Source organism: Euprymna scolopes, chromosome 3 (genome assembly GCF_053919585.1).
Source record: "Euprymna scolopes isolate OS-2025 chromosome 3, ASM5391958v1, whole genome shotgun sequence".
In the NCBI taxonomy this organism is placed as follows: Eukaryota; Metazoa; Mollusca; class Cephalopoda; order Sepiida; family Sepiolidae; genus Euprymna; species Euprymna scolopes.
The window spans coordinates 93786967-93809466 of NC_136484.1; the positions used below are offsets into that span (position 1 = coordinate 93786967).

The window sequence follows — 22500 nt, forward strand, 5'->3', positions numbered from 1 at the left end:
TTTTGAAGGCAAAACTGATTTAAAAAATCCCAAATTTATGAAGTCTTTTTTGAAGGGCCAATATCCTTATAGGAGTCACAGACTCCTATAAGGCTATTGGAGATAAACCGCAATAACCAGATATACTCTGACATTACATTAACGAGATTACTTAAATTAATACTTTTGTAGGTTTAACAAAAGGGTTACGATAATATCGCGGAGTCTTCATTCCCGCTGAACGTCCAGCAGCAATATATATTACATATAAAAGATGCCGCTGTGAAATTTCCACAGATCCCGTTAGTTGGTATGAATAAAATCATTCAAAGTAAAACTAAAACTATTCATGCCTAGTGAAAATAAAAACATTATTTTTGAAGCTAAGATCAAAGTGTAGTAACTGTCCCTACAACATCAACGCTATTTGTCCTCGGAAGTTTTCATGTAATTATCTCTCTTGCCAATGAAATGTTCAATTTTTTAAAGCGCTATAATTTTTTTTTTAGTTTAAAAAAATTTCTTTAATTAATTATATTAATAATTATAACAATAGTACTACAGATGAAATTATTGTGTATATACAATGGTATTTGTTAATACTAATTGTGAATGCATATTACATAATATTAATTTATTAGAAACTTTAAAAGAAAAGGCATATATAAATGAGCCACATCGAGAGAGTTTGAAAATGGGTATTATTCAAACAAGGTAATTATGGTTAAGTGGCAGTCTTAGTCATTTAAAACTTTAAAGCTTCACCGCTCATTCATTTTTCGACCAAATTTCAAACAATTATTGCAGTTTATGTGCACCTTCTCAGCTATATTGGGAAAAAAAATAAAACAAAGTTATGATGAATTTAGTGGTGTTCAAAATCGTAAGGAGATGAGCGATGTTTTTGATGACTGGTTTCCATAGCAACCACGTCGCTTAGCGACTAGTGTCGTTGCTGTTCACTGCTGTCGCGAAAAGAGAAATAACAAATGAAACGGACGGAGTGAAATAATGAAAGGGGGATAATTGGAGAGGATTTTATTTAAGCAGATGAGTACCGTACATTCTTATTATATGTGTGTTTTGGGGGGCAAAAAATAAGGCTGGAATAAAACAAAGAACAAGTGAATTTACTGGAAGCCTGGAAAAATCATAGATTACAATAGAAAAATGCGAGCATGAAAAGTAATATAGTTAAGCTTAAACATAGAAATATAAAGGACTAGTTTTTAAAACTAGAAAAGAAAAGGAACAAGATATTCTAGTAAAAAATATGAGAAATCTATAACTTAAAATATTGAACCATTAAGAATTGATTATGTAATGTTATCAATTGAATTAAAAAAAACAAACAAATGCCGCTTATATAATACGGTGAAAGATAACTTGTAGAGAGTACCAAACCTAGATAAAGTTCAGTCTTTGCTTTTGGTTCACTATCTTCTTCTTCTTCTTCTTCTTCTTCTTCTTCTTCTTCTTTTTCTTCTTCAGATATCAGGGCTGTTATTGCAGACATCGATGATCATTCGGTCTTTCTATTGAGATCTGTAGTCGTGTTTTCACTGATCCTGCTGTGTTCGTTGTTCGTTGATATCTTTCATAACATCAAGCTTTTCTCCAAGACGTCTGCTTGCCTTAAATGGCCAAAGAACTTTAATTGTCCACTGGTCCCTATAAAATGGAAATAGGCATAAACTTTAATAAAGACTTTTCATATCTATCTGTGTAAGTATACTTTGATAATTATGTTTCAGTTTGAAGAAATATGGTATAATAAAATTATGGGGTGTTCGTTCGCGCCTGACCTCCATAGAATGGAAATATGTCACAAAGGTTAACAAGATTTTTTAATATAGATCCACAGAGTATTGTGATAAGTGTTTCAGTGTGAACAGGTATGGTATAATAAATTATGGGGTTTATCTATTTTATTTTTACTTGCATCATATTTTGCTTTAGTTTTGATACTCCCAAATTCGAAGCTATCTCTTTTCAACCCTTCCTTTTCATAACCTATCATACTTTCATAAATCAGAGTTCATTTTCTGTAGGCTGTTTTTGAACCCAATCAACGACGGGTACTTTTACTAGTATATATATTTATTTATATCTATATAATGCCAAGAAGGTCGGATGTTACACCAACCGAACTTTAATTGTCTTGGACGGTATTGAGTAGTAATCTGCTGTAATCTGCCTTACGCATGACTTTTTTTTTTTACATAGGAATCATCACTTATCAAGGTCCGGAAGTCACTCGAGTATAAGGGGTTTCTGGGTATACCATAGTCAATGTGATTATAGCGTAGTAAACATAAGTAATGGAAATTTTGTAAATTGAATAACTTAGGGGGCGGTTCATCAAGAACTTGTTTACGTTGGACTTGAAGACAATCGGAAGAGAGTTCCACAGGCGTGCAGTTCTAAGAAATAAGCTTTGTTCATGGAATCTACATTTAGGTTTAGGCACAGATAAAGAGTGTGGGAAATTGTTGATAGTGATTTTGGCTAGACGAGTGTTTTTTTGTGAAAGTTTGGCGAGGGGGGGCATAGATTGAGGCTCAGACGAGCACTTGCCATGAAAATAATAAAAAAGCAGAGACAGGCTCGCAACGTCTCTTCTGTGGGAAAGAGGTTGCAGGGAAGACAAAAGGGCCTCCCCCACTAAGCTACAAAGTCTATTTTGAAATCTGTCAAGACAGGATAAGCTGCTTCTGGCAGCTCCCGACCAGATGTGGCAACAGTACTCCATCGTTGGCCGTATCTGGTTTTATATAGGTAGAGAATTGCATCAGGAGTGAGATATCTAATGTAGCAGTTGAAGGATCCCACCATTTTTCCAGCGACCTTTTGTCTTCCTTTCTGTCGTACGGATTCATGCCTTCCCCAATGGTAGGTATCGAAATCGATCTCAGAAGATGGTAATCGTGATTTAAGGTCGAGATTTTTTTTCTTTTTGTTTTTCTGTAGGTTTTTTTCTGTTGTTGTTTTTTTTTTTGTTTTTTTGTCTTGATATTTTCGTGTATAAGTCTTATCTATTTTCCTTCCACGGTGGGAAGATAGGACACAAGGTCGAGGAAGTGGGATTTTTAAAGCCAGCGTCATAGAGAAAGATCACTCAGTATTACAAAAATAATACCTGAACAGCTACTTCAGCATTCCTCAGTAAGGGCGCTTCGTATTATTAGTAATAAACTAACCCCCTCTCAAAGTGTGAGAAAGTAAAGCCTGGGAGAGTGGACCTCCTAGAATTGCACAGGAACGGCAGAGAAAAAGCCATCTCAACAAAATATAAAATATGACGGACCGATTTTCGTATGAAAAAATATATACAATTCATAAAAACATATATGCAATATATATAACTATTAGTCTTGGGGCGATTCCAATATTTTTCACTGATTCCGATACAATTACCGATTCCGATTCTTTATAAATCTCTAAATCTTTAACTACAGAGTTATTATTTTCCCCGAATTCTGTAAAAAAAAAAAAAAAAAAAATATGCAGATATTTTCCTAAACGTAAAATTACACTTGTAGAGGAAATTCTACTAATTTTAGGTTTATTTGTATTTTAAAATCAATAAATATTTATTATTTTATTATTATTACCAGCAATGGAAGATTTTGCTTTAAACAAAATAAAAAAATTAAAAAAAGGCAATTAAAAGAATCGTTTTGGCATCGGAAAATAGGCAGCAATTTTTTCGATTTCGATACCGATTTTGATACCCCAAATGTGTCTATTTTTCCGATTCCCGATTCCGATTAATCGTCTTAACACTAATAGACATATAATAAACTATATATAATTCATTAAAAACGTATTCATGTGTAAGTAAGCACTTTTTTCCTTTGTATTAGTATCTTTATTGTTTTTGTTTTTTTTTCTTTTTTATCTTTGAAACTGGCAAACTGTGCCATAGTTTTCAAATACATTAGATGAAATATATGTCGTCTGACATGTTTGGATCATTGGTATTTATTCCACATATTGCCATACTTGTAAAAGCTGGATGCCTTTGTCTTCGTGTCCCGATTTATTTGTCTACCCACAAGGACAAACTTTGGCGAAATGTCGGTTTTTAAACTGAGGAAAACGCGGCTCTCCACGCTGGGTTGTGACAAAAGTGCGCTTTTTGTAGGGAAAGGCCACTATTAATAACAAGAACCGACTTTAGTAGAAATAAATATTAGCTTACCCAGCCACAAGTGCACACGTCCTTAACCTACTTTAATGAGTTTTGCTTAGGCGTTTATTAAGATAAGCAGAAGCAAAACAGAATAAATGCCACTGTGGAATGAATCGCGGAATGACGTACAGTTCTTTGTGTGAGTTTATGTTGCGGGCAATAGGTAAAAGAAAGGATTGTCTCATACAAATACGCAAAAACACGAGTCGAATTTGCTTATATAAGTTTTAACTAACAATAAATTTGCCTATTATATTGTTGCCGAACAAATTAAATAAATGATTAGAAACTCAGAAAATAGTTAATGTCAATATTTTCTCAACTCCGATAAAATCATCGATTCTTTTTAAATGCTCGATTCCGATACGATTACCGATTCCAATTTTTTAAATATTTATTATAGAACTGTTGTTTTTTGTTTTTAATTTTATTTTATTATTTTTTTATTTTCCATTTTCGGATTATCGTAAAAAAATCATGTACTATGTGCATATATTTTCGCAAGCGTAAAAATACAGTTGTGAAGAGGGAAGTGGTTGTATGGATTTTAGTTTTACTGATAGTTTTAAATCATAAAATATTTATCATTGTTTGACATTAGTACCAGCAATGGAAAATGCAATTAAAGGAAAAACAATTAAACGAATCATCTTGGACAGCGAAAATAGCCCACATTTTTCCGATTCTGATACCAATTCCGATACCTTAAAACGTCCCAATTTTATCGTTTTCTGATTCCAAGTATGCGTGCTAATACCAGAAAATACTAATACTAATCTGTTATATTCTCATTACACTATATTTTATTGTAACAAAATGCATCCGGGCTTTAATAATACCTTATCATATACAGTAAAGAGTAGAAGTTAGTCATTCCAAAGTTCCCATGATTATGAATAGAGCTGGTATGTTTAAAGGTCACGTTGCCGGGATAAACGATGTCACTGTATTTTGCTGCTTGCTAAACACCCTAATATCAGGTGTGTCCAAACGCAACTTCTTTTTGCTTTATATTGCGCTAGCAACGCGTAGTAGTCTTGATAGTTTAGTATAAAAAATGCGTTTCTTTCGAGGCCCAGAACACAGTAAACAAGATAATGCTATATATCAGTTTTAATGAACTTCAATAGGATGCATCTCCGACAATAATATAAAAAATATCTCATTGCTACATCAGTTTTACTATCACAACTCTTTCCCGTAGACTCACCTTGCATCTCTCAAACACAAGCTCAGTTTGCCGACATCTAAAACCACATAACTACATCCTTTCTTAATCAATGTAGACACGCTTTTGTTAATAATACCAAAATTGTACACCACGGTATGTGCATTAAAAGATGGTTATTTTTAAGCTATTCACAATAAAACTAGGCACGCCATGATAATCTTAATTGCGAAACTAGTCACAAAATTTTAGTGTCTGCGTAGAAATTAACATTACCAAATTCTTATCCGTGAAACTGTTAAAATGTTTTTGATTGCCAATGTGGGTATGACCCAAATGATTCCGACGATCTTATTTATAACTCAAGGTTAGGACAATCAACCAATCAGAAGCTTCAGACGTTATCGAATTTTGTATTCAATTCAGTTCGCTGTCAACTTCTGTCTCGAAAAGATTGAATCGTGGCTGCACTGATTCTTCGCCGCTATCTTTGTTACAAAGAATTACTCAACACTCGAGATCGTAACTACATTGATTCTTTGATGTCATTTTTGTTACTAAGAATCACTCAACACTCAAGATCGTGACTGCATTGATTCTTCGCCGATTTGATTTACTGCCGCCATCTTTGTTCAACATAATGTCTCAATACTTAACAGAAAAAAATAATGATTTTGACTTTTCAACGCGTGTTGAACGTAATCGCGTTCTCATGCAACATCGCATCATTAGAAACGTTCATTATTTTTTTAAGTCGTGAATACTAGCCGTTAAGAAACTAAACAAAAATGGAATAGAGGGTAAGAAATATAGGGAGAGAGAGAGTGATATAGAGGAGCGAGAGAGTGGGAAGAAGTAAAAAGGATGAGAAGGAGAAGACAGGGCATAGAGATGGGTGAGGTAGAAAGATACACACGTGTTTAACCCTTGTATTTTGTTGTCTATGCTTTCGGAGTAACCTTGCTAGTTTAGAATAAAACTAGATTTTTTAAATTCCATTTTCACCCAAAACAGACCACAGAGCCACTTTGATGTAGGGGGTTACTATCGGGGTCATGAGTTGCAGGGATACTATGTAGGGAGTTGCGCAGCGAGATATTTGTTCACATTACATTTCAATTTCTCCATGTTAGTACAGCTGGGAAAGCAGGTACTCGGAAGGGGGTTCCAAAGTCTGGCAGTTCTGGAGAATAAACTATTAGAGTAAAAGGATTTCTCACATCTAGGGATCTCTACTGTATAGGGGTGGGATTTTGCTGCTTGTCGGGTTTGTCGGGGGTATTTACGTCGAGGGAGTCTAACGGCTTGTAGCTCGTCGGAGCATTCACCATTAAAATACTTATAGAACAGGCAGAGGGATGCAACATTACGTCGATGGGACAGGGGTAGAAGCTTAGATGACAGTTCAGATTAAAAAGTATTTGTGTGTTGCGTCTTCAATAAGTGTTTCTTCCCCCAGAATGAACACCAAATAAACAAAAAAGGCCGACACCTGTCAACAACACTTCAAATATTTTTAATATATTTTCACGCACGAGTAATTTATTGGTTTCAAAACCACAATTTCACACGCAATAAGACTTGTTTTTACAGAACAGAAAAATCTATTTTTATGGAGAGAAATCTTCTAATCAAATTAACAAACGATCTCATGTAAATTATCATTAGAAAAAACAATAGAAAAACAGAACTGATGGTGAGATATAAATTAACAATGATATGGTTAGGAATTATCCCGCGCATTGCTTTGATATCGATATGATCATATTTAATATATCAATAATCAAACGGAATAAAATGAAAAAAAATGTAAAGTGTTTATGTATTCATTGAATTTTCGTTTTTATTGCTCAAAGACTTTTGCTAGTGTGCTGATGTAACGAATAACTTAGAAGGTAAAATTTTATACACGTAATGCATCTGTGACGTAGAAAATCTTTCCTTTTAATTCTTTTTCTAAATAAAATGAAAATAATCATTTTGTGAATACTCAAAAATATATGAAAATAATCGATATTAGTAAAAAAAATACAGTATGTCGTAATATTTGCAACGAAAAAAAATGGAAGAGTTTGTCGGTTGCATAAGCCGTTTAAGTTGTTCAAAGCTGTGTTTTTTCCTATTTTTTAAGGTAGAAATCTGATGAGTAAATGGCAAACAATGCAGCCAAGACATAATTTGCAAAAAATTACCAACAAAAAATCTTAATCTTTGGAATTTTGAGAATAATTATGTTACATTATGTATATGCATATTTTTTGTTTTATTTTACTTCAGTCAAAGTTTTCAGAAATCAAGGGGCCCACTACATGGGGCTAACTCTTGAACTCTATATGAGATAAATAAATATTCGAATGTTCCATTAAAGTTCTTTATCTCTCAAATACTGAGTTAGAAAAGAAATTGATAACATAATTTTCCTTTTCCCAATTGATCATTTTCATATGTTGTAGTATGTCTTTCGTTTTGGTCTCTTAGTCTTACTGTATTCCAGGACAAGAATTTATCTAGTCTGGTAGAGTATTCAGCTTCGTGCTATTACTTGAGAAAACATCACTTGGAGAAGCACCATACCTCGTAAAAGCTAATGTGGGTTAGCCATAGCGAGGAGATCTTATTTGGGCAGCGAATACTATGTGATTTTGAATATTTAGTCAGGCTTTACTTCTAGGAAAAAGCATACTCATCTCAGGTTGTTCTGGCAAACCCCTGTACAGGGAGGCTTTAGACATTCGAGGATAGTGCCTAGTAGGCAGTCAAGTTCTCTCCTATATATATAGGTCCTGGATATGACCTTAAACTATATCCAGTGGCGAGGCCCCCGCTTGCGAGTTTTGGGGAGTGTTGAGCCACCCTTTAATTGCCATTGCTCCCAGGTCCACTCTGACCCGGAGTGGTAGTACCTAATAGGGCCCCAACTATGGGTTAAATAGGAACCGACTTGAAAATAACAAATATATTCTACAAAAAATCTTTCTTCCAAATTTTTGGATTCGGCATTAAATAACCCGAAAAGGGTTGATATGCCGTAAAGTAAATATAACCCACCTATATATATATATATATATATATATATATATATATATATAGAGAGAGAGAGAGAGAGAGAGAGAGAGAGAGAGAGAGAGAGTGATAAACATGGAAATTATATTCCGACGAAATAGAGAAAAAAAATGAAAAGCATTTGTGTTGTGTCTCTAATTGGAAGTCTCGAAATAAAGACGACACGTTGATGAACACAACTCGCTTTCTTCCTTTTTCCTTCCATATATATGCTTATGCATATATATATATATATATATATATATATATATATATATATATATATGTATATGAGTATATACATACAGATATATATGTATATATACATAAAGTATGTACATATATGTATATTTATATATAGGTATGTACATATAAACGTATATATATATATATATAATATATATATATATATATGCATATATGTATATACATATAGAAGTACATACATATATATATAGATATATACATAGGGCACCGGCGAATGATAGTTACAAATTGAAAAGAGGAAAAGGAACCGACGACCTTGCCAAACAGACAACACGCTGAAAGAAAAAGAAAGCAAAGTCGAAACAACGAGCTAAAATTGTTTATAGTTGACAGTTCAAATCGTTATAGAAAAGATTAATAAAAGAGTAGAACAAAGTACTATAGATGAAAAAAATATCTTCATTTATATAAAGTTAAGTATGTATATATATATATATATTTTTTTTTTTTCAATTTTACTGTCATTTTATCTCAAACAAGACACAATGCCCGTTTGACATTAAAGGCTATGATTTCTGACTATGTATGTATGTATGTATGTATGTATGTATGTTTATATGTCAGGTCATGTCATATGCTACTGGTACCATGTAACCCAGTACTACCTGTCTCATGGTCGGGTCACCGCCGACTAAACTGGTTCCCCCACCAGACTTGTTTGGTGAGGAGGGCGGCTAGTCTCCCTGAAGGATTAAAAACAAGACCTTCCAAATTCGAATGAACTCTTTTTCTGGGTCAACGGCCAACTAGCACCGTGTATATTTGTGTGTATGTATATGTGTATTGGGGTGGAGAGGGCTCCCGTAAGCCGTGGTGAAGGCAACCTTTCCAGGAGAAGCAAATCTCTGATTTAAAAAACCATAAAGCGGGAGGTCAGTACCCGCATTAAGCTGATCTGCAGTTTAATTTGTTGCTGGCTATCTTGCTCTTGCTTGTTGCTGAATCTCAACAATTTGAACCGAGAGACAGACTTAGCCTTCGTACAAAGCTAAGACTCTGTAACATCATCTTTGTATAGATACTCCCTCAGGCATTTGGGCTCATGAATTTTAAATGGCTGAGGGAGTGGCACTCATCTGACAAGACGTTGCAATCATCATCATCATCATCATGTATGTATGTCAGGTCATGTCATATGCTACTGGTACCATGTAACCCAGTACTACCTGCCTCATGGTCGGGTCACCGGCGACTAAACTGGTTCCCCCACCAGACTTGTTTGGTGAGGAGGGCGGCTAGTCTCCCTGAAGGATTAAAAACAAGACCTTCCAAAGGGCGAATGAACTCTTTTTCTGGGTCAACGGCCAACTAGCACCGTGTATATTTGTGTGTGTATATGTGTATTGGGGGTGGAGAGGGCTCCCGTAAGCCGTGGTGAAGGCAACCTTTCTAGGAGAAGCAAATCTCTGATTTAAAAAACCATAAAGCGGGAGGCCAGTACCCGCATTAAGCTGGTCTGCAGTTTAATTTGTTGCTGGCTATCTTGCTCTTGCTTGTTGCTGAATCTCAACAATTTGAACCGAGAGACAGACTTAGCCTTCGTACAAAGCTAAGCCTCTGTAACATCATCTTTGTATAGATACTCCCTCAGGCATTTGGGCTCATGGATTTTAAATGTTTGAAGGAGTGGCACTCGTCTGACAAGACGTTGCATGTATGTATGTATGTATGTATGTATGCATGCATGCGAAATATCTGTTTATACATTACATTTGATCTTCTGCATGTCAGTTCACTGAGGAAAGCAAGAACCTGTGAAGGAATTCCAAAGTCTAGCAGTTTGGAGGAAGAAACTATTTGCAGAGAAGGCGTTCCTGTATCTAGAAATCTCCACAATGTAGGCATTCTGAGATCTTCTGGTTGATCGGCGGTATTTACGTCGAGAGTGTATAAATGCTTTCAGTTTGTCGGAGCACATTGCATTCGAATACTTGTAAAACAAGCACGGAGATGAAACATTTTGGCAATGGGACAAAGGTTGGAGTTTGGTTGATAGTGTGGGACCTATTAGGTTGGCGACTGTTTTTTTTTTTTAGCCCTGTCTAGGGGCGAGAGACTAGTGACAAAGGCACCAACCCAGGTGTGGCAACAATCCTCCATAGATTGGCGAATAGTATCCTCGAAGAGGTACAGGATACTTTCAGGTTTAAGTAATTTTCTAGTACGTTAGAGAGAGCCTACCTTCTTCACAACAGTCTTGGCAATGCCTTCAATGTATTGATTCTAAATCATGATGCCTATGAATGTTAAGCCGAGGATTATTGAAGGAAGAGCTTTCAGGTAATGCCATGACTATTAGTGATAGAAACAGTTTCATGTAATTGTTAAAGGAAAGAAGCCTAGTGTTGATGGCATTGAATTTTACCATGTTTGTCCTTATTCCACTACTGACTGGAGTTCTTTCAGCCATTTCCTTAGATATGTATTCATTTTCCCCTCGCGTCTAGTAGAGCGTGGTGTCATTCGTAAATATACCCATAAGAGACAATTTTTCTCAGGTAGGTTATTTATGTATGTGAGTAATATTAAAACTCCAAGGATCGACCCTTTGGGCACATCTATATTTATATCTTGTTCTTTTAACGTACGACCATCGAAGACAACCTGGATTTTTCTCTTATTTAAGAAGAATTTAATTATATTAAGCATTCGTACTGTAATATCATATCTAATTTTCATGAAAAGTCCATCGTGCCAGCCCCTGTCCAAAGCTTTAAATCTATTTAAAGCTGCTGCCCCAGTCTCTCCTATCTTATCCAGTACGGTATATATACTTTCAGAGATTATAGTTAGGATAGCTGCAGTAGAACAGGCTTATCTAAATCCATAATGTCAGTCAGAAAAAAAAATAGTATCCATATAATGATGGACTAGTGCTTCTTTGATTGATTAAGAACTAAAAGATTTTTGGCGAAGAAAGGAATGAGAGTGATGGATGATTCTTTTGCCAGAATTTTTATGAACTGTTGTCATGGATGTGATTTTCTGAAAAGCGGGATTCGATAAAGCATTTATTGAAGAGTTTGGAGAGAACTAAGCGGGGCTTTTTTTTAATAGTCTAGCTGTGTGATGTGACCGTCCCAAGGAGCGGTAGACCTCCCCATTTGGAAGAAGTTAAGACTCCCGAAACTCTGAAGAATGCCGGGCAACTATGCCTGTGTTATTTGTTAAGTATTATAGTATGCTCGGGCATCAGCATCCAACCCTGCTGAAAATAATGAATTTTATTATTTTTGTGAAACCGACATATAAATTTTACTGTTTGATCGAAAACTGGCAACATATGTCACCTTGAGAATAGGTAACGTCTATACCGTGGAAATATGTTACAGACTCCTATTAGAATATTGGTGATAAACCGTAATAACCAGATATATTCTGATACTACATTAACCATAATACTTAGATAAATACTTTTACAGTTTTAACAAAAGGGCTACAATAATATCGCGGGGTCTTTATTCATGCTGAACATCCACAGAATGGCCAGCAGCAATATATTACATATCCAAGATACTACTGTGGACCTCCCACAAGTCCCGCTAGTACGTATAAAAGTCTTTACGAAACAAACATTGATTTTAATCAGCTTGCTTATATATATATATATATATATATATATATATATATATATATATATATATATATATATATATATATATACTAGTGAAAGTGCCCGTCTTGACTGGGTTAAAAAACAGCCTACAGAAAATGGACTCTGACATATAAAAGTATGATAGGTTATGAAAAGGAAGGATTGTAAAGAGATAGCTTCGAATTTGGGAGTATCAAAACCAAAGCAAAATATGATGAAAGTAAAAATAAAATAGATAAACCCCATAATTTATTATACCATACTTGTTCACACTGAACACTTATCACCATATTCTGTGGATCTATATTAAAAAAAAAACATTGTTAAACTTTGTGACATATTTCCATTCTATGCAGGTCAGGTGAGCACGAACACCCCATAATTTTATTATACCATATTTCTTCAAACTGAAACATAATTATCAAAGTATACTTACGCAGATAGATATGAAAAGTCTTTATTAAAGTTTATGCCTATTTCCATTCTATGGAGGTCAGGTGAGAACGCAGACGCCACAATTTTATTATATCACCCCTATTTAAGTTAAAACATACTTATCAAAGTATTATTATGTACATCTATATCAAAAACACTTGTAAACGTTTTTATTTTTTATTTTTTAATTTTTTTTTTCCATACTTTGTGGACCAGACCCGTACGCAGACCCCACAATTTTAATGAATCATCATTCTGCCAGATCAAACATACCCATTCCGGTGTCTTTATCCATCTTCTGTCATTATATGTGATTAGTTTTCTATAATAGTCAACTATATAGGAGCCTATTCGTGACCAGACACACACACAGACGTTCAGTTTTATTATATATATATATATATATATATATATATATATATATATATATATATATTGGATTGTCGATTTGAACATAGTTGTTTATTTGTAATACATTGGTGTGTGTGTGTGTGTGTGTGTGTGTGTGTGTGTGTGTGTGTGTGTGAGAGAGAGAGAGAGAGAGAGAGAGAGAGAGAGAGAGGAAACGCCACCTGTTGCCTCCGTGTTCCACATTCTCTACCAACTGGTACCAAACTGAGAATTTCAACTTGTTTTTCTTTTCTAGTGTCATTTCCACTAGGTTAAACATCCCTTCGATTTTTCTGGAAACTCCTATTGAGGTTTGTAAATTGTAATCTATGTTTCTGATATCATTCACGACATATCAGGGACGGGTGCGGGTAGCTGGTTATTGACCCTCACTCCGCTACACCCACCTACTCATACACACATGTTGAGTTTCTACTAACTTTATGAAAATTCTAAATAAAAAAATAATAATAAAATAAAAAATACCATTTCTAATAAAACCATTATATTCAACGTCGTTTGACAATAAAAATGAGTTATTTCGACTTAAATAAAATTCAACTTAGAAAATAATTAAAACAGCTAACACTAATTCGAAACTAATTTCAAAATGGCGCTATTTGCTTAGACTGGTTTCCACGCTGTTTGCAATTATTAAAATATGGCCGTTCTACAATGAGTGAGGCATTCTGGGATTGTAGTTTCTATTTTTTACTTATAAACATTTCTTTTCTACAAATCTTCCTTCAAAATGTGGTCATTTTATTTTTCCGTGAATTTTTCAAATCCCTCAATACCAGAATACTTTACTGATCGTAAAACAGCAATTTTGAAATATTTCCATTTACTGCATATCCTTTGTATATAAAATTCTAAATAAATACATTTAGAAAATTACATTTTTCTTATTGCTTTCTGGAATAGTTTACTGACAATGTTTACGGAAAGAAGGTTGCATATATTTTGTTTAAAAAGAATTATGCTGTTACAGTTTTGACTAAATGCGATATATTCGTTTGATTCATTTAAAAACTATTTAGTTGTCAACAATAATTATTTTTTACAGGATAAATGAAGCACATTTTCCTTAAAAGAAATGATTTGGTAAGAGACATTTATTTCAAAGGGAATATTGTGATCAATAACTTTCGCTTTCCGTTGTCCTCACATTTGATGAGCGATATTTATGACAAAAGGAGGAGGGGTTAGTCTTTGTTTTCTGGACAAAAATTTATCTATCTAACACTTATTATTAACTAGTTTTTCATTATGAAGTAGTGTTTTTAGCTCCTTAAATTAAGTGACTTCATACCTTGTCTGGAGCGATTTCCATAAGAAAGTCTAATGTCATACAAATACTTGATTTACTCCATTCTCATAAGTAATAAAACTCTGTTCATTCTACTGACAATTTCAGTATTCCCATAGTGTTCTTCATCCTTCGGCTGACAGGCATTCCATCTAATTAACTCTTATCCTTGAATTGCTTTTAGCCTTGATAAGTGGTGACTTAATAGCGTGAAAATAGTATTTAAAATTTAACAGAATCTATCCATCTCACACTCAATTGTCACATATCAATTGGCTTTATGCTTTGTCTGGGGCGATTTCAATAAAATAAATGAATATATGCAACTTGAGGTCTCGCTAGTGATTAATACGGTAACTCAATTTGTATTTAGACAAGTGATATCAGTGATATTTCGTTATTTTCATGACGAGTATTCATCTGAGCTTCAATATAGCCCCCCCCCCGTTTGCCGAACTTTTACAAAAAGCACTCGACTATCTACAGCCACTATAAGCAATTTCCCAATCTCTATCTATGCTTAAATCTATCCGCAGATTCCATGAACAAAACTTTTTTCCTAAAACTGCCCGACTGAGGAAAACTATTTCACAGGCCTGCTTCCCTGCCGATAACAATATGGTCCCCGCCAAATCTAATGTACACAAATTCTTGTTAGTCCGTCCTTTTAAATAATCCAGATTCTACTCAATCTAAACCATTCACGGTAACTACACTACCACCTTAAATTCATTAACACTTATACTCAAGTGACTTTCGGACCTTGATAAGTGGTGACACCCTTGTAAAAAAAATCCGTATGAAATATATTTTGTTAAAAACGGCCGGTAATTTTCCCTGGAATAAGATTGACAATGAGTTTTTTTCGATATCTCAGTATTTTCCGTTTCCTTTCGGTGAAATATGATTACTGTTGCCGTCATTACTGGGATTAGACTTTTTAAAACACACACAATTCTATTAAATATCGGTCAAAAGTTCAAAGCCAAGCAGGTGTTTATTGTGAATTTTTAATTGTTTGCATTTTTTAAATCAAAGTCTTCTCTCAAAGTAAACCATCGATAAATAAAGCAAACAAACAAACAAAAAACAATTAATTTTTGTTTAATGTTTAAGGGTTATCTTTCTTAAACTTTCAGCAAATTCAACTAAACTATACAGCCATTGATTAAACGGAAAACAAGTGAAGCATGTACGGTCCCTTGTGAGTGCGCAGGCATAAAAAATGACTAAGTTAAGCATTTGTGGCCACCCCCATTAAGCCCCAAACTCCCCAGGGGACGTCAAATCCTGGAGAAAATGAACAAACGGTTCAGTTTTAGGACTTAACATATGTAAATTTGAATTCTGCACCATGCAAAAAGAGAAATGACTGAGTCTATCATTCGCCCTCCCACCCTCATTTAGCCCCAAAAGTCCCTAAGGCCTTTAGATATTGAAATTTGAGTTCTGCACCATGCAAAACTGCTAAATAGACATACACCGAAAATTTTGGACAAATATGGGAAAATAGTCCCCAAAATGGAGCGTTTTTATTAGCCCTAAAAAAGCCCCTGGGGCACACCCAAGAGTTATCGCGATGTATAGACAAGCAAAATTATAGAGAAATCAATTAGTTACAACTTTTCAGAAGTTTTATAAAAATCTAAGGCATCAATTATGTTTAATAAACAGAAAAGTGTCAATTTTAGCCATTTAAATCCGAAAGGCACTGCTAGGGAGGGAGAGGGAAACCAGAGTTTTACCGGAAATCCGTTCTGTTACATTTTTACTCATATCATGTTTAATGTTTCTGCAAAATTTCAAAAAATTCCAAGGCGTAGTTATTCAGACAAATGCGGACAGACGAACGGACAATGGTGAATTTACAGGTCCACCCTCCTTTTGTCAGGGGGACCAAAAAGTATACCACTTTCGAAACATAAACTTAATATTATCGCGAAAAAAGATATGGGCAAAGTCAGATGCTTCCAGAATGATGAATTACTATAGTATCACCGTCAACAAAATAAAATCTTCACTAGGTTTTTGGTTTGTGCGAACAAATTAGAAGATAAAAACAGAATTCGGAAAGTTTGACATCAGTGCAAAGAAAAAAATAACGGAATTCGTGACGCAAGTTGATATTGTTCCATCGAATCGAAAAACAAAATCCTGTTGTTCTGCTAGTTAAGTCTTGTTGAAAATGGAGTTCATTTAAAGTCACGGTCATGACTAAACACAATTACAGCTTTTTTGTGTTAAATAGTAAATGGAGAACGGTGGCCAAGTGGTTAACAATGTTGGATTGGAGTTTCTAGGGTTTGGGGTTCAAATTCCTTGCCTGACGATATAGTTATTGCCGGCGGGCCGTCTAGCTTACGGAATTGCTCAATGAGGTAAAACTAGTTCGAGCTCTCCAACCCGCTGAAAAGATGTTTACAACGTTGTCACTGCGTTATTTTAAATAGTTTTTTTCATGTTAAATTCAAGCTTCACGATATCTTTTTTTTATTATAAGATTGTTAGGTGAAAGCATAGAATAGTTACAAAACACCGCCCTCCTCATATTAAGAATGACTTACAAAATAATAACGCTATTTTTTCAGCACGGTAGCAAAAGTGCACAAGTACTAAAAAATTTCAGGAAAGCACATCACCGGGATGTTTATTTCAACTTAAATTTCAAATCATCAAAGATTTCTGAAATTAAGATAATTGAATCAATTATAAAAAATGTGAAGTAGTAGTTGGAACGATAAATCAGAATCGGGAATCCTAAAAGTCGGAATAATTGCGGGTATCGGAATCGGTATTGAATCGAAATAATGTGTGTCTATATTTTGATGCCAAAAACAGTGCATTCATATTATTTTTGTTTGTTTTAAAATTCATTTTCTGTTGTTGGTACTTATGATTAAACTGATTAATATTCATTAATTAAAAAAAAAGAAAACAGTAACACTAACATATATAGATCACCTTCACGTCTTTCAAATATATTTTACGTTTGTGAAAATGTAAACGAAACAACACTAATCTAGTTAAATATTTAGAGCTTTTACAAACATTTCAATCGAAATCGGTAATTTTATGAAAATCTGTAATCATCTTGGAATCGTCCTATTACTTGAATAATACACACACACACACACACACACACACACACACACACACACACACACACACACACACACACACACACACATATATATATATATATATATATATATATATATATATATATATATATATATATATATATATATATATGAGAATATCCATCCCAGGGCGGCTATAAGCAATAAATATAGTATGAGTTCTATGATCCCAAATAAATACTAATCGATAATAAAAGAAAGTTAAAAAAAAACAAAAAAACTCCGCTGCCTAAATGTTAAGATTTGACACAAAAAATATGCCTATGTTGTTCATCATTTTGTCTAGAATATATTTGACAAAAGTCATTAGTTTAGGAAATTACCCTTTATAGTTTTGCTGCTGCTGATGATGATGATGGTATTATTATTATTATTATTATTATTATTATTATTATTTTTTTTTTTTTTTACTGTTTGTGGAGGAGTTTAAGATATTCGGTAGAAATAAGAAGGAAATAGAGAGACTGGTTGAGATCGTCAGGACATACTCGGAAGACATCGGGATGGAGTTTGGGATTGGTAAATGTGCGGTGCTCTTGAAGAAAAGGAAAGTAAAAGTTCATTCGAATGAAATAGTGTTGCCAAATGGAGAAATTATGAAAGAAATAGAAGATACAGTGTATAAGCATTTGGGAGTGCTGGAGGGTGTAGGCATCATGGACAGAGAGATGAAAGAGAAAGTCAGGAAGGAGTATCTTAGAAGAGTGAGACTAATTGTGAAGTCGAAATTGTATGAAGGAAACCTAATGAAGGCGGTGAATGCATGGGCAGTCAGTGTTTTGAGATACAGCGCGGGAATTTTAGAATGGTCTGACAAGGAGTTGCATGCCAAAACAAGAAAAGTTTTAGCAGTGTTTGGTATATTCCACATTAGAAGTAGCGTAACGAGACTGTATCAAAAAAGGAAGGACGGTGGGAGAGGATTGAAAAGTGTAAAAGAGAGTGTGTTTAGAGGTGAGAAGTGGATGCTCAAGGTTGTGGCCAATGAAGTGGAGGTATGTGAGACCAAGTTTGAGTATGTGAAACGTATGAACAGAGAAAGGGCAGAGGAACTGGCTAGGAAGAAAATGCACAGAAAGTTCTTCCAGGATGTAGCGGGTGTGTGGCTGATGGCAATGGCTTTGAGCTGGGTATCTGGCTAAGAGTACTGAAGCTTTTGTTTGTGTAGCACAGGATCAGGCATTAAGAACACGACTATTCAAAAAAGTGGTTCTAGGAGAAGTTACTGCAGAATTCCGGATTTATGGTAAGGCCTCAGAGTTAACTGCACACCTTGCAGCAAGGTGTAGCAGATTGGCCCAGAGACACAATCGGATTGGACCCTGGATATATTGGGAGGTCTGTAAGAAGGTTGGGGAGAAATGTGCTGGAAAGTGGTTTGAGGAGGTACCTAATTGTGAGAACAAGTGAGGATGGCAATGCAGAGGCAGTAATTACTGGATTTAGTTACAAGACTCAGCATTCCTATCTCGTCGCGGGTAACCACACGATTAAGGCCAGCGGATGGGTTAGTCGAAACGTGGTGAAATAACAGCAATCATGAAGATGAGGATGACAGTCCACAAAAAATATATACACATATTCAGTAACAATTGTTTTATTTGACTAATGGACTTTTTCGTTTATTCGTGAACGGTTTTTTTACGGAAAATTCGCTATCAGCGTTATGCTTACATAAAATCTTGACTTGGAATATTGAAAAGCTCATATGAAATACGTTTTTGCTTTTAATCAATAAAATGACTACACATTTAATTTCCCCAACATTGGAATGGTTTAAAAACGCCATGACAATCGCCTTTTTGTTGTTTTTCTATTCAAATTCCCAAAATATGAAAGACTATGTATGGCTTTCTTTTCCATAAAGAAGACTAAGCCTGTCAGGTTGACAAGAAAGTTTTTGCGGTTTTTAACTTTTAAATTCAGATTAACATATCTCGCTTCAAACGAAAATTTATTGCTTGGAATAATAAGCAGCATCAGAATGAACACACTCTTGCAAACACAAAAGCAAATGCATCTATGCCAGTAGCGTAAAAATCTTGCGTTCTGGTGGCGTTTTTTGATATCGCTTAGATTTTTTAAGCATTTCTCACACAGAAAGTTGTCGAGATGCTTGAAAAAGTGGTAGTCGGTAAGTGAAAGGTCTGGAGAGTATGGCGGGTACGGCAGAATTTCGTAGCCCAATTCGTTCAATTTCTGTAGAGTCGGTTTAGCAACGTGCGATCGGGTATTGTTGTGGAAGAGAACTGAACCTTTCCTGTTGATTAATGCTGGGTGTTATTGTCGAAGTTTCTTATGCATTTCATCCATTTGTTGACAGCACTTCACGCCGTAATGTTTTCACCTGCATTCAAAAAACTGTAATCGATGAGACCGGTCGCAGACCACCAAACAGTCAGCATGTTCTTCTTTTGGTGCAACTCTAGCTTCGGGAAGTCTCGTTAAGCTTCATCGGCGTCTAACCACTGAGCTGAGCGTCGCCGGTTGTGGTAAGGGACCTACTTTGCATCGCAATTCACAATCTGGTCGAGAAACGGGTCGTTCTTGTTTCGTAAAACCAGGGAAGATGAGACTTCATAACAGCGTTTATTTTGGTCGTCGTTCCATTTGTGGGGCACTTATTTATCAAGTTTTTTGTCTTTCCAATCTCTCTCAAGTGGTTGGAAAACGCTGTATTCGTTGCGTTTAATTAAGGACCCAGTTCTCAAACAGTTGTGCACGGATTGGCTTCGACTAAACCTCCTTATTGATAGTTGTCAACATCCGATGGTCGACCACTACGCTCATCATCTTTAAGATCCTCATCTTCGTCACGAAATTTCTCAACCGCCATTGTGCCGTGCGTCAGTAGTGGTTTCTGGACCAAACGTTTCGTTGATATCGCGTTCTGTTTTAGCAGCTTTTCGACCTAGCCTGAATTGAAGTAAGAAAGTTGTACCAATTTGTTTATTTTCCATTTTGTATCCAATGTTCTGAAAAGAGGAAATAATTGTTATAAAACTATTGTAATTTAAACGTTTACATAGAGCGAAAAACGCTCTTTAAAATGGTATATAAAATAAAGGTGTTATAACGAAAACTTATTTAAAAATACATCATTTGATATCAAAATAAAAAAATAAAAAATTCCGCAGGAACTTTCTTGTAACCCTAATAGATTAATGGCGACCCAGAAGGGTGATAATTTTGTTGCTCGCATGATGGCACGAGTACAGTTGTAATTAAAATGTCTGCAAATTTTTTCTGGAAAAGTCACGGAAGTGACTGAAAAACGATAGCAATGTAAACGTATAACTAAATATAACTTTTAAATAACGTTCTTCGTATTTGTTTTTCGAAACCGGATGAGGCGTCATGACATTTTGAGTCTATATTGAATAACTCTTTATTTCCGGTGAAATGTCTGTTCGTCGGAAAGCGAAGACAAATAAAACAATCTAATTATTATTGTTTTTATTATTATTAAATATGACATACCAAATAATGAGTCTGCATACATTTATGATCCTCCACGTTTTTGTGAAATTATAAACATATTAAAACGTATGGAGATGTCTTTTTTCTCTTAACCCCAAAAAAGGCAAAATGGCGTCACCTCAAATAAAATATATCTATAATATGAAGCTGAACGTCTGTGTGTGTGTCTGGTCACGAATAGGCTCCTATATGGTTGTCTATTATAGAAAACTGATCGCATATAACGACAGAAGATGTATCGAGACACAGGAATGGGTACGTTTGATCTGGCATAATAATGATTCATTAAAATTGTGAGGTCTGCATACGCGCCTGGTCCACAAAGTATGGAAATAAAAAATTTAAAAAAAAAACGTTTACAAGTGTGTTTGATATAGATGTACATAATAATACTTTGAAAAGTATGCTTTAACTTAAATAGGGATGGTATAATAAAATTGTGGGGTCTGCGTTCGCGCCTGGCCTCCATAGAATGGAAATAGGCACAGACTTTAATAAAGACTTTTCATATGTATCTGCGTAAGTATACTTTGATGATTATATTTTAGTTTGAAGAAATATGGTATAATAAAATTATGGGATGTTCGTTCGCGCCTGACCTCCATAGAATTGAAATATGTCACAAAGTTTAACAAGGTTTTTTAATATAGATCCACAGAATATTGTGATAAGTGTTTCAGTGTGAACAGGTATGGTATAATAAATTATGGGGTTTATCTATTTTATTTTTACTTTCATCATATTTTGCTTGGATTTAAATACCCCCAAATTTGAAGCTATCTCTTTACAACCATTCCTTTTCATAACGTATCATACTTTCATAAATCAGAGTCCATTTTCTGTAGGCTGATTTTGAACCCAGTCAACGACGCGTACTTTTGCTATATATATATATATATATATATATATATATATATATATATATATATATATATATATATATATATTGGTTAAAACAGTAACTACCAGAAAAATAATTAGGAATTTATTTTTCGAAAAATAATAAAAAGAATCCACGTGGTATAGGCTTGGAATCGCTCATTTTTCGGTGTCTTTTTGCATTAATATAGTTTTAGATTTTGTAATTTATTCAGATACATAAATTTTGTGTATACATTTCAGGTTTTGCATAATTCTTTTCCGTAAGGTCGAGATTTTTTTTTTCAAAACTGACACGCATGTATTCCATTCTAGCCTGAAGCTTTCCAATTTACGATTTTTTTTCATCATTTTCAATGTTTTTACATTTCATAGGGTCTTCTTCTTCTTAAAAAAATAACAATTATTATTATTATTAGTAGTAGTAGTAGTAGATGCAGTAGTAGTAGTTTTCATGCATACATGCATTACTCTCTGCTAGTACAACATAAAATTGTCGTGAAGGGTCAAGGAGTATAAAAACGTACAGAGAGAAGTCTGATTAGACCACTACGAAAATGTGGAGAATACAAGAACATTTTTTCCGGCGGAGGGGGAGTTGACGCCTAACTTCAAGATAAA

At 34.6% G+C, this 22500-nt stretch overlaps 1 protein-coding gene across 2 annotated transcripts in view; it reads right to left on the reverse strand.

The window, feature by feature from the left end:
* Positions 1-922: 922 nt before the first annotated feature.
* The window catches only part of LOC145257671 (histone-lysine N-methyltransferase SETMAR-like), a 30414-nt gene continuing 8836 nt past the window's right edge, over positions 923-22500 (reverse strand). Inside the window, exon 2 of one of the 2 annotated variants that reach the window (XR_013864021.1) lies at positions 923-1650. Coding sequence is in view for 1 of the 2 variants with exons in the window: in XM_080115677.1 (XP_079971803.1) it covers positions 20346-20495 (150 nt within the window). In the remaining variant the exon portion in view is untranslated. Of the gene's footprint in view, positions 1651-19101; positions 20496-22500 lie in introns of those variants that run through there. The other variant, XM_080115677.1, reaches the window with a different exon arrangement.